This window comes from Eubalaena glacialis, chromosome 4 (assembly GCF_028564815.1).
Source record: "Eubalaena glacialis isolate mEubGla1 chromosome 4, mEubGla1.1.hap2.+ XY, whole genome shotgun sequence".
In the NCBI taxonomy this organism is placed as follows: domain Eukaryota; kingdom Metazoa; phylum Chordata; class Mammalia; order Artiodactyla; family Balaenidae; genus Eubalaena; species Eubalaena glacialis.
The window spans coordinates 153,596,349-153,609,611 of NC_083719.1; the positions used below are offsets into that span (position 1 = coordinate 153,596,349).

Consider the following 13,263-nt stretch of genomic DNA (forward strand, 5'->3'; position numbering starts at 1 on the left):
GTGTTTATTGAGGTAAAATTTATCTCAGTAAAGTTAGAAAAAAGGGGGGAAAAAAATCCCACTAGGGCTTATTATATTCCTGTGCTCTATGAAATCCTTGTCAGAAGCATGAAGGCCTGAGAATTCCTTCCTACTTGCAAACTAACAAGTAAGCTGACCACAGTTTCATAGATGCTTGCAGAAGACACAGGACAAGGGACGTTATTACAGCACAGTGGGCAGCATGAGGTTCATATTTGCACTGGTTCCCCTTGCCCCCCAAGTTCCATGGGGCCAGTGCAGTAGGCCCAGGTGGATGCTGTGCACACAGTGGGTTTGTGTCAGAGCTGAGGCACACTGAGTTTAGGAAAATCCTAATCTTCTAAGAGGCTGCTAGCAAATCTAGCCAGCATTTGCCCTGGAAAATAACATTATCTCTATTATCCTGCTCAGGAAACAAATCTGTTCTCTGTTCCAGAAGACACTATCTTAGTTTCCCCAGGCTATTTGCCTTAAAACAACTCTTGAAATAATTTCAGTTAAAAGGTGTCACAAAAGTTATAAAAATGCAATGGAGCATTATCTCCCAACAGTCATCAGGGACCCAGACTCCTTCTATCTTGCTGCTCTGCCATCACTCCTAGTATTGCTTCATGGTTTTAAATGGCTGCCTCAGCTCCAGCCATCACATCAGTATTCCAGACAACAGGCAGAAGGAAAGGGGGAAGAAAAGAAATCCCCTTCTCTTTAATGACACTCTCTGGAAGTTGCACACACCTTAGGCCTGACTTATTCAAATGGCCACACCTGGCTGCAAGGGAGGGAACTGTAAGACACATACCTAACTAAAAATCTATTACTAAAGAAGAAAGGAAAACCAGATACTAGTGGCAACCAGCTATCTATGTCCTAGTCAGTTTAATCATGGTCTGTGTATTTATTGAAAGCGCTGAGGATACAAGGATACATAAAGCCCCTTCCCAGGAGCCCTGGGGGCGTGGGGAGCCTCATCTAGTAGTCATCATCAGTACTTTCCACCTTCCCCAAACTTAAAGAGCGATGGTGGGCCCCAGAATGAGGGCAGGGCTCACCCTTATCTTGCTTGGTGCAGTGGAAAGACCTTGCCGGACTTGGGCCTTAGACACTGAGTTCAGCCCAACTTGTGGCTCTAAGCAAATCCTCTACTTTTCCAGGCCTCAGTTACTACTCCTTGTGACATGGCAACAATAATAAGCCCTGATGAAGAGGCCAGATGAGAGCATTAAATAAACCACATACGGAAAGCAATAGTCATAGTAGGAGCTCAATAAATGAGACTTCCTTTATCTTTCTTCTCTGACCCTGAGCTATCATGGCTATATTGGGCACTAGCTCTGGCCAGAGATATCAGAAATAAAGTTGTCCCCAGTCTCTTATAGACCTTATAGTAGGATGAGCAATGGCCGAAGTGAAACTCAGGTCTTGCCTCTTCAAGGGCTGCAGGGCCCTTCACACCAGAGAAGCAGCTCATAGTAGAATAACCAGGGTGGAATGCTGTGCCCTGTCATGTCCAAAGTCAATGTGAGTGGGAGCCTGAATGGCTGACTCTGGGCCTTAGGGACAAGGTAGTCATAATCGTGTTATCTCATCTTCTTGGGACACTGTACTCTCTGCAGTTTTCAGGTCCATGATGAGAACAGCCTAAACAATTCATCCAATGAGAATATGGAGAGGAAGCCAGGGTCCAAGCTAGTGCTTTTCAGTCTTTCCTCCCTGAGGGTCATGTCCTTGGCCTCACTCAGTACCCCACAGAGCCCACTCTTTGAGATGCCCACCATAGGGGGCGCGGGGCTCTGGTCCATTTTGCGTAAGAGCAGGACAGGCGTGGGGACTCTCGTGAGGACTCTTGAGAATTCACTTCTAGGGCAAGTAGTTTGGGCCTGGGACAAGTCCTAGGGCCCTTCTTCCTTCCATAAAATCTAGTAAACAACAATAAATTGGCTTCAGACCATTCCTCATCCCCCTGAGGACAGGAGTCCTTTCTGTGCCATGTCCCCAGAATTCCAGGGCTCTAGAGTCACCCCCTGCAGAAAGCCTTTTCTTCTTTTTCTCCCCTCTACCCACTCCTCCCTGCATCTCCCCACTCCCTTGTCCTGTCCACACCTTGCCACCAGCTCCCAGACCACTGCACTAAAATCCTGGGTCAAGCCATCAGTCTCCACCATTTGCTGGGAGAGCCCAAGGTCAGGGATCATATCTTCTCCATTCCTATGCGTCCAGTGTCCAGTGCAGGGCCTGGCACCAGTTAGAGCTCAGAAGGGCCTGCTTTTATGACTGGACTGCTTTTATGTCAACCAGTACCATCTGCATTAGCCTCTACAGTGTCATCCACAATAATTACCAAGCGCCAGCCCCCCACCTGCCACTGCCATGAGGCTGTATCAGGCTGGCAATATCCTCGAATGAGGCCCCTCAAGATCCCCAAATATTCCTTCATTTACTCAACCATTACTTCCCCAACTATAAGCCAAGCCTTACGTTGGGACACAGAAAAGGGCACGATCCTGCCCTTAGTGGCTCACAGTCTGGTCAGGGAGTGGGATGTCCTCTTCCCCTCCTCCCCTCCTTCCCGCTTTCACTGCTGGCCTCCTTTCCTTTGTTCCTTCTATATGTACTTACTGAGCAACAGACAGACAACTAAACAGAGTGACAAGTGCCAGGAAGGTGCTGTTGAGAGCTCTGTGGGGGAGAATCCACAGTGGTCACTGGAGCCCTTGACAAAGGACATTTCCAGGAGATTCAGTATGGAGATCTAACCCTCCTATTAGATGAGAAGTTGTGAGTCATAAGCCCCAAGCAGCCCTACAGACTTCCCCATGAATCACCCACTGCCCCATTCTCCTAATTAGAGGCACACGCCATGGGGAATTCTCTTTGGATGGGAGGGAGGAAAGGCGGGGGAAAGTGTGGGAGGATGGGGCTCAGAACAGAGCCCCTGAGGAGCTTTTCCCACTGTTGTCCTTCCAGAGTCACAGCCCTGATCCCAAGAACGGAGCCCCAGGATAAGCAGGTTTTGGATAGCCAGGACCGTCATGTTATTTCCTGATTACAAAGTGCTTTTATATGCTTTATTTCATTTGCACACCACTGTGTGTTACTGGAAAGTCTCCAAGGGAAATTGCCTCATGTGGAAGGGAAAGAGGTTGGCTGAGCAGAAAAGAATCACTTCCCCCTAGCTGGAGCCCAGGACCCACCCAGAAAGGAGAGGAATTGTCCAGAGCCTTCAGAGTTCTCTCATTTATGCATCACATTAATTGAGTGCTCACTACATGCCAGGCACTGTTCTAAGGGCAGGAGATCTCACAGTGAACAAGACAGACAAGGTCCTTGCCCTCAAGGCCTTCCGTTCTAGTGGGGAGATAGACCATACACAAATAAGTAAGTATTAGGCGGTGATAAGTGCTCTGTTGAGAAATGAAGCAGAGAAAGGGATATGGGGTGGCCAGGGTTGGGGCAGGGTGGCTCTAGTTTAAATGGGGTGGTGGTCAGGAAATGGCCCATTGAAGAGATGACTTTTGAACTGAGAGCTGAAGGAAATGAGGGAGCCAGACTTGCAGGGACCTAAAGGGAGATTGGTCTGGGCGGAGGGAAGAGAACAGGTCCCTGAAGCAAGAGTGAACTCTGCCTATGCTAGGAAGATCAATGAGGCCAGCTTGTCTGGAAGAGATGAGTGAAGGGGAAGAGTGGCAGAAGATGTGGTCAGAGATGTATCAGCCAGACAAGTCATGTCAGGTCTTGTAGCCTTTGTAATGACTTGGCCTTTTATTATGAGTGAGGTGGGTGCCATGGAGGGTTGGGGTAGAGGAGAAAAAGAAACCACATGTGTTAGAAGTTTCACTCTGGGTTTTTAAAAGTCTAACTCCCTTCCAGTCATGGCAGACCACATCATCCAGAACCACTCTACTGCTGAGGACTAGAAAAGTTGGACAGAATATTTTTAAACATTTCAGTTTGAAGACGTTCAAGCGGTAAAAGGGCAGTGAGGAATTGTGGGATCAAGAGCTGGAAGAGGAAAACCCAGAGGGATGAGCATAGCATTGGGTGCCTCTTTTCCCCGAAGGGCTATCTGCCAATTCTGAAATGAGAAGCTGAACGGCTAACAACTTGAGCAGAGCTTTTAACAGACTCATGAGTATAATGGGACAAATACTAGAGTTCAGGGCACACCAGGAAGGAATCTGGTATACGCCTAGGCTTTCTCGTATATTACCCCAAAAAGTAATACAGGCTGGGGGGCTTGGAAAATCCCCAAACTTTTAGTTGCAACTACTAACGAATACACCTTTAGAAGAAGACTGAAGCAGTCATCACAGGGTCTAAAGCCCAGCTTCAAGTCCTCTCAAGCCATCTCTGTCTCTGGTTGGGTTAAGGTGATCTGGGATTCCGAGACCTCCAAGCCACCTAGAACAAAGTAAACCCTCTTGAGAAGAGGGTAAAACTGCCTTAAATAATCTCTAAAATTTTTCATACACAGTGCCTGTCACTCAATCAAAATAACCAGGCATATGAGGGAATAAAACATGATTTTACAAATATCAAAAGAAACCATAGGCAACAGATATAAACACAAGAGAATCCATACAGTTATTGGTCACAGACATTAAAATAGCTATGTTTTATACGTGAAGGTATCAAAATGGAGAAATAATAACAGAATTTTCCAAGACTAATGAAAGACATCAAGCCACATATTTGAAAAAACACAAATCATAAGCAAGGTAAATAGGAAGAAAACTACAGAGACATTATAATAAAACTGCTTTAAAAAAAGATTGTAAAGCAATTATACTCCAATAAAGATGTTTTTAAAATTTTTTTTTAAATAAATTAATTTAAAAAAGAGAGAGAGAGAAAGAGAAAATCCAAAGCAACCAGGGAAAAAAGACAGATTACCCTCAGAGGGACAACACTAAGTTAGTAAGCTGACTTCTCAAAAGACACTACAAAATTGAGAAGGCAATGGAATATGTCTTCAAAATGGTTAAAGAAATAAGGTTGAAACTGGAATTCTTTGCCCAGTGAAAACATTTTTCAATACTGAAAGTAAATTAAAATATTTGTAGGGAAGCAAAAGCTGAATTTGTCGTCAAAGGTGTGTACTATAGGCAACACTAAAAGGATAGCTTTGGCTTTTGGTGGCCAATAGACTGAGAGGGACAGTGCAGAAACAAGAACAGCCCTGAGGCTACTGAGGTAACATAGGCAACTTCTGATGGTGGCTGGACCAGAGAGGTGGTTTTGGAAGTGATGAGAAGTGGGTCTATTTTGAAAACGGTTATGTTTTGAAAACGGACCTGTCTCAATTTGCTGATGAATCAAATACAGGTTATGAGAAAATGAGAGCAGTCAAGGATGGCTCCAAAGTTTTTGACCTGAGCTAAGGGAAGAATGAAGTTGCCATTAACCAAGATTGGAAGAGCACAGATGGAGCTGGTTTGGGGGTAAATCAAAGGTTTATTTTTGGAATTGCCAAATTTGGAAGTCTATTTGACAAAGAAATGGATATGTCAAGGAGGTTATTGGATATACAAGTCTGCAGTTAGGGGAGAGGTCTGGGCTAAAGATTAAAATTTGTTTCCTTTTTAAAATCTTTCCTTTATGATGATGATGGTGGTGGTGGTAGTGGTGATGATAATAATTATGGTTAAAATGGTTAACGCTTATTGTTTATTGCGTGTTGAGTACTGTGCAAAATATTTTGTGTACGTTATTTCATTTAATATTAACAACTATCATGTAAAGCAAATACTTTCACCACTCCCTTTTTAGAGATATGAAAACTGAGGCTTTGAGTGGAGAAGTAATCTACCCAAGGGCATACAGTTATTACTTGTTGAGGCATTTGGAACAAAGTCCCAGAATTTTGGTGGTATTATTCGAACATCTACTGAGCACTTTCTAGGGGATGGTCACTCACTCCTTTATTCAGAAGACATATGTAAGTACCTGCTGCTCCCTAACCCTTGGGATAAGTCCTGGGGCCCAGAGATGGGGCAAGACAACTCACTTCTCCCTGTTTCCTTTCACCAGGACACTCTGGGGAGGGGTGCTGCTGCTCAAGTGGCAGAATGGGGACCAGCTGAGTCACCAGAGGACAATGAGCCTTTCCCAAGCCTCTCTGATGAGCCCAGAGTGACTGCCTTTCATTTAATTCTTAAAAAGCCTTTGAAGGTCAGAGGTTATTGGCCCATATTACAGATGGGGAAACTGAGGCTTAGAGTTTGGTAACTTACCCACAGTAAGTCACAGAGCTAACAAGTGGCAGAAGCAGGTCTTGAACTCAGGTCTAGCTGGCTCCAAGTCAAGTGCTCTACCAGTCCACAAAGATCCCTCTCAAACCTCAAGTCTTTGGTGCCCTCCTGGCCTGGAACCCTCTTCCCAGCTTACCTTTCAAATAGGCAACTGGGTTGTATCACTCAGGTCTTAGCTTCTCCAGTCACCCCATCAGAGAGGCCTCCCTGATCACCAAAATCTAAAGGACCCCCCCTTTAATATCTCACCTTCAGAGCCTTCATTCTTATCTTATTTCTTATTATTTATTTACACACCCCAACAGCACCATTGTTAGCTACTTGAGAATAGGAACTTTGAAAAAAAAGTAAAAAAAAAAAAAAAAAAAATAGGAACTTTGTCTAACACCAAAGCATCCCTGGGCCTATAGAGAGTCAATAAATATTTGTTGAATGAATGAATGAACGAATGAATGGACTGCTGCTTAGCCTAAAAAGCCACAGTCAAGAAAAAGGTGGTTCTACCGTATTTCCCTTAGCAGAGCACAGTTGTGTGCACTGTTGCCGCTAGCAACAAAGAACACTTTGTTCTCCGAAGGATGAGGACACCTCCTGAGCCGATAAAGGGGAGCAGAGGCTTGGCTGGACCCAGAGGCTGTTCTCCAACAGGCTTTCAGTGCAGAGCCCCAGGAAAGTCCCCATAAGTGGTCAGCCCTCCCACCTGCTCCCCAGAATGCAGCCTGCGGAGAAAAATAGCGCCGGGTGACCTGGATCCACCCGTTGAGGTGTGGGAAACCTGAGCTCGGCCTGCGCGGCCTCGGCTTTGTTTGCCTCTGTGTATGGCAACCAGAAACCACCGAGCCTGCAGTTCTCAGAGGCTGCCTCCAGCACCACCCCCCCCCCTTTATTTTAATCTCCTAAACTGATTTGTCAGCAGCAGGAAGTGACATTGACAGCTTTCCTCACAAAAGGGAAACTCCTCCGCGTCTCCATGGGGATGGAGGCTACTGTATGATCACAGATTTATATAATCTTAAAGGTATACACGCAATGATGTCATCCACCAGGTGCCAGGGGAGGGAGGGAGGGAGGGAAATGGAGGCCGGAGGCTGCAAGTTCAAGGCAAATTAGCTGCGATTTGCAAAATTCCAAGGAAAGGAGAGGATGCAGTGGAAGCATTTGGGGTTGGTAGTCTCCTAATGGAATAATGGGTGTCTGGAAACCACCAAAAAGCATAAAGTATGCATTGATGCATATTCTACGTACTAGAATTAGAGGGCTGGGAGGAAGCTTACCCATTAGATCCACTGCAAGCTGGTCATTTTATGGGTGGGAAAACTGAGACCCAAGAACCGCTAGAGGTCATTAGGAGAGGGGAAAGGGATCCGAATGTTTCTCCAGGGCCCACAACCTGCCAGGCACTTCTACAATCATGAGCACATTTCCTCCTCACAAGTGAAGTAGGTTTTATTATCTTCATTTTACAGATGAGGAAACTGAGGCCCAAAGGGATAAATGGCTTTATCACTTTGATATTATGGGGTAAAACCATGGTGACGTCTGGTTAGCTACAAAGCTCATCTTTTCCTCACTCCCACGAGCTGTCTTTTGGACTGAACTAGGGCTTTCTTCCCCAGTCTTCTTACAGACCCACGTTCCCAACTCTGCAGTGCCGATTACCTGCTGTATGACCTTGAGCTACAATTAGAGGGTTGTCGCTTCACCTCTCTGAGCCTCAGTTTCTTCCTCTGTAAAATGCATGTTGCTTTAAAAGTTAAATTCGATCATCTGGAAAGCACTTAGCACAGTGGCTGGCACAGGGCGTTAACTCTAAAATTGACAGCTGTTATTACATTATCAGTATTAAATGATCGAGTTGTGCCTATGTCAATCTCCCAGCTGAGAAACAACGTTTAAGCATCTTTCTTCTCATCTTAGGCACTTTTTTTCCTTCCTAAGAAAAGCAGTCTCAGGCCAAAACTGACATCTTCTGGAGGGCCTGAGACCAGGAATCGGATGCATGGGGAGGAGGGGTTATCACCCTGGCTCTCCAGGGCTGGCAGGAGGTTAAGTAGCTTGTGCTGGGAGAAGTGAGTGAATTGTTTTCACTGGCGGCTCCCTTAGGCAGCCACTGTATTTTTCCACTGTGTGGATCACAGTGGAGATTAATGTTGGTTTCAGCCAGTGTCTGCCAAGCAGAAAGTGATGGCCCAAGCCCACGGGGATGTCAGCCATGGCATCTGCCACGGACTCGAAGTCGCTGGTACATTTCCACGAAGGGAGATATTTGCAATAGTAGATTTCTAGGGTTTGATAAAAACACTGGGTATGGTTTGTTTTGAAAGGCGTGAACACACTTGTAATTGGAAGCCCAGCGGAGGAAATGAACTTGCCAGCCCAGGGTAAGTTCTTAGAACATGGAACACAGGGATCTTTCAGGCCCTGGGAGTCAGGTGGTGCATGGTGAACCAGTGCGGAAAGGTCAAGGCCTTGAACGATGGGGCTGGACCAGGACCACTACTCAGAGCACCCCTGGAAAAGTAAAGTAAGATTTTCGCTTTTCTGCTTCCTACAGCACTTTGTCCAGAAACAAGTGAAGGAGTGCAGGGGCTAAGAGGCCAGCAACCCAGGAGCTTCACTGTTATTTAGTTGAACATTAAAGACTGGATTATGGGTTGGTAGTCAATTACACCTTCTCTGCTTTGGCCTGTTTGGCAAGACAGAGTGAAAATCGAGAATATTGCCCTAGAGCAAGTCAGATTTAATTGTCTATCTTCTTCAACAAAATTATGAAATCAGGGCAGCAAGTGACCTGAAGGAGGCAGCCACCAAAAATGCTGTGTACATGTGCAGAGATGCCTAGGAGATGTGCTCCAAAACAATAATGGTCAGGTTGGGGGGTGGGGATTTCTGGTGATTTGTCTACACTGTATTTGCTTATAGTGCTTGGTATTCTTTTCACAAAAAATAAAGGACTTCACAAAGGCAAAAAAAAAAGCACACATGAGAAGCAAGTGATAAAGCACAAAGCACATAGAATTAGGAAACAAAACAGATGTAGGGCCCAATTCCCCCACTTGTGCCACTTAGCTATGTTGGGTCTCACCACCTTCATTTGCAGATCTTGCTGAGTTGTTCTAGGGTCAGTTAGCACACCCTGCCTTGCACATAGTAGAAACACATTTATAGCAAATGTGTTGAAAAACTATCATCCTCATCACTTCAGCAGAGATCAGAGAGGGGAGGGAGGCTTTTTATGTTATCCTGGGGAAGGTATTAAATGGAAAAAGCAACCAAGTAAATGGCCACTTCTTCCTAGTTTTGGCTCTGGGGACACTTGAGGGAGACATGATGGGAAGATACATAGGTGGACACTTGAATCCAATACCAAGAGCTCAGCTCCAGCACCTATGTTTTGTTTGTTTTTTTATGATTGATCACACTTCTCTACCATCCTTGCAACCCAGCCATCTTGTGGGACTGAGGGGCCACCAAAGAGTATGGGATCAGATGCCAACACACATTCTGGAGGACCTTGTTCTCCCCTATTTCAGTGATGGGAGAGGGATCAGTGGGGCTGCCCAAGAAATAAAGCATCGAGATTTCAATAGAAATGCCATAATTTATTCTGTTGTATAAAAAAGTCATCCTTACGTAACAAAATGTCTTCTTAGAAGAAGAAATATATTATTTCAGGTCATAAATAATCAGCAAACATACAACTGTTGGCAACTTAAAAACAAAACAAAACAAAACCAACACTGGTGCTTTCCATCAGTGCTGAAAACAAACCTGCTTAGGCTATATTTACAGGATATTACAGTACTCACAACAGAAAATTGAGGTATTTGGTTCTTCTAGGAGTAGACACTGACATTTGTGAAGGTGGACCACCAACACAAAAATAAATAAAATAAGGTATATTCTCATATGTATATGTGTCGTCGGGAATGGTAATACTGGTAGGTATGTCAAGCATGAAAGTGTCTTCAGAAAACAGGGACAAGCAAAAAGAAATCGACTCACACACTGAGTCCTCTCTCTTCTGCCCCATTTTGTCAGAGGGACTTGATGTACCCACTGTATGTTGGTCCCGAAACCTGCTGAGTTCAGCAAACGTCTTGGCGCTAAGTCATCACTACGACCACTCAGGAACCCAGTGGAACTCGGGTGAAATTAAATAAATAAGGACCAGCCCTCACAAGCCCCCTTCCCTGGAGTTACTGCATTTCCCCTTTCAAGAAGGAGCCTGGAGTCCTGGTGGGTTGTGAAGATCACCTCCTGTGGCCTTTCAGCAGCTGGGAGAAGTTGTAATGGGGCTCTGAAGGTAGCTCAATGCACTGTTCGTGGGGTGGACGGGGATGGAGACCGGGAAGTTGAAGACGGTGGTGGTGGAAGTGCCGCAGTCGAGCACAGCCATGGCGGGACTCCCCGCCTCTGCCGAGCAGTGCGGGGCCAGGACCTGGGACTCAAACTGCAGCAGCTGGCCCATGAAGCTGAAGTTGGGGGAGATGATGCTCCTCCTCTGCTTCACAAACTCAAAGGCCTCATCCAGCTTGACTCGATTAGTCCTCATGAGGTAAGCGAGGCAGATGGTGGCTGATCGGGAAATGCCCGCCTGGCAGTGGACAAACACCCTTCCACCAGCGTTCTTGATGGAATCTGGAAAACAAAGGGCAGCTGGTTACTTGAGAGCCCAGGAGAACAACCCCAACCCCAAGAATAGGGTGTCTAAGAAATGTCATGTGTGTCCTGTCCAGAGGATGGTCAATATCACCTCATGCCATCACACAGACACTGTTTGTGGAGGCAATGTGGAAAAGAACAGCAGGGGATTTAAACCCAGACAAGGCATCACCACTAAGCAGATTGCTATTGCACAAATCAATTCAACATTCTGAGATTCAGTTTGCTAATCTGTAAAATGGGACATCGAATCTATATTTCTCAGAGATGCTACCCACACCAGACTGACACTAATGTCTAGAGGAAAGCTTTAAAGTATGTCACTCAAGTTCTTGCCACAGAGTTTAAGCTCAGTGACTAAAACGGAAGGAGTGAGGCAGAAGTCCCAGGCATCTGTTCCATTTACCTATGAAGTCAATTGCCTCGTTGAACCAGGAGCTGATGTCCGCCTTGTGGTTGTCCTCCACAGGGATGCTCTTGTACTGGTAGTGACCCTCAAAATGGTTGGGACAGTTGGCTGAGACGTTGATCAAGGCAGTGATGCCCAAGGCATCCAGCATGTCCTTGCGAGAAGCATGATAGGCACTGCCCAGGTACAAAAAAGGCAGGATCTCCACTGGGCCACCCTGAAATCCAGAAATATCCAACACTTGTCAAGCTTTATTCAATGTCAGTGCTGGTGCCCACACCCACAAAAACTCCCTGCTGGAAAAGTCAGTTTCAACACCGGGTGAACTTTGCAGCACTGCTGTTAGAGTATAAATATAAATAGGGGACTAAACCCATTTGCCTAGGCAGGGCCAACAAGTTCATTTCTGTAGTGCCAACAATTAGAGACCCAGCTCCATCATACCACTTAACCATGGGATAAATAATATCCCCGTGTCCCCTGTTATAAATAAAGCTGCATGTCACTTTCTATATTCTCACTAGCGCTGCTCTTCCACCTTTGCCAGCTGTTCCTTCTCCCCTCGGGCACGGCTCCTCCCTACTAACCTGGTCGTAGAGTGGGGTGCTGCAGGAACTGCACCCGGATTCGGCGCTGTCGGGGACGCTAGTACTCAGGGGAAGACTGAGCCCCATGGGGGTCGACTGTTTGCTGCACAGCTCCGGGCAGGAAGCAGAAAAAGCTTCATATCCTCCTGGGAATAAAAAGAGACATATTTTTTTTCTGTTACTACCGCCGAGACAGGGCACCTTCATACAACTCCCCCATCCACTAGGGTTGTAAGTTTACCCCGGAGAGGCCCAGGCGAGCCTTTGTTCCTAGTGCCAAACAAAGCCAACAAGTTCCCACAATGCGACTCAGGCGTCCAAGCGCTCCAGGTGGGGCAGCCCCCCAGGAGCTGAGGGCCCGGGGTCCCCGGGCAAGGCGGCAGGGGGGCGTGCGGCCCGCCCCTGAGCACCCCCGACGGCGTACCTTTGAGCAAGAAGATTTGCGCGCCGCGCGCCTCGCGGCAGAGCGCTCCGGCGGCCAGAGCCAGGGTGCCGTCGCGCTTGGCGCAGTCCAGGGCGGCGCTGCGCTCGTCCAGCAGCACCACGGCGTGGTAGGCGCCGGCCAGAAGGCGGCCGCGCAGCTCGGCGTTGGGCACGATGTGCTCCAGGCCCATGGCGCCCTTGGCCCGGCGTCGCACAATGGTGCTGAAGCGCACGTTGACCGAGCCAACGATGTGGCCGGCGTTGAAAGCGAAGAAGGAACGACAGTCCAACAGCAAGCACTGCGCCGCGCGGTCCCGCAGCAGCGTCCGCAGGCCTCCGGCGTCCAGGGAGCCCACTTCCATGACCATGGCCGGCCCCAGCGCCCCCAGCGTGCAAGTCCTCCTGGGCTCTTTGTCCTGGGAAGCCAAAAGTAGGGCGACGGCTTTCGAGGAAAAGCCCGACCCTGGTTTTCTTTGCGCCAAACCCCAAACTGCCTTTGGACTGAGCGAGGGATCGTCGTGCGGGACTCTAGACCGCCTCAGTTTCCTTGCTGCTCTCCCGACTGTCCCGCCGGCCCGCCTAATCCCTACAGTCCCGACGTCCTTCACAGCAAGCCTAACCCGCGGGAGCGCGTTTATATGTGGCCTCTCGGCAGGCAGGCAGGCAGGCGAGGCGGGGCGGGGAGGGGCGGGCCTCGCGCGCTCAGGGGGAGGGGGTTTGTTTGTTTGAATAGCAGTCACGTGACCGGTGCGGTGACGTCACCCGCCCTGCCGGGCTTGGCGCCGGAGGAGCCAAAGGCAAATACGTCATCGGCCTCCGAGTGGGGTCCGCTGGCTGCGCTCTGGCTCCGGCTCAGGCCCCCGCCAGGCCATCCGGCCTGCGCCTGGCGCGTCCCCGGGGACCTGGCCCG

At 47.8% G+C, this 13,263-nt stretch overlaps 1 protein-coding gene across 1 annotated transcript; it reads right to left on the reverse strand.

The window, feature by feature from the left end:
• Nucleotides 1-9,850: 9,850 nt before the first annotated feature.
• Nucleotides 9,851-12,993, reverse strand: DUSP1 (dual specificity phosphatase 1). Its single transcript, XM_061189936.1, has 4 exons — nucleotides 12,355-12,993; nucleotides 11,931-12,076; nucleotides 11,341-11,560; nucleotides 9,851-10,910 (listed from the first exon to the last, which is right to left on the reverse strand). The coding sequence occupies exons 1-4, from the start codon at nucleotides 12,719-12,721 to the stop codon at nucleotides 10,540-10,542; spliced, it is 1,104 nt and encodes a 367-aa protein (XP_061045919.1). The 5' UTR covers nucleotides 12,722-12,993; the 3' UTR covers nucleotides 9,851-10,539.
• Nucleotides 12,994-13,263: the final 270 nt, after the last annotated feature.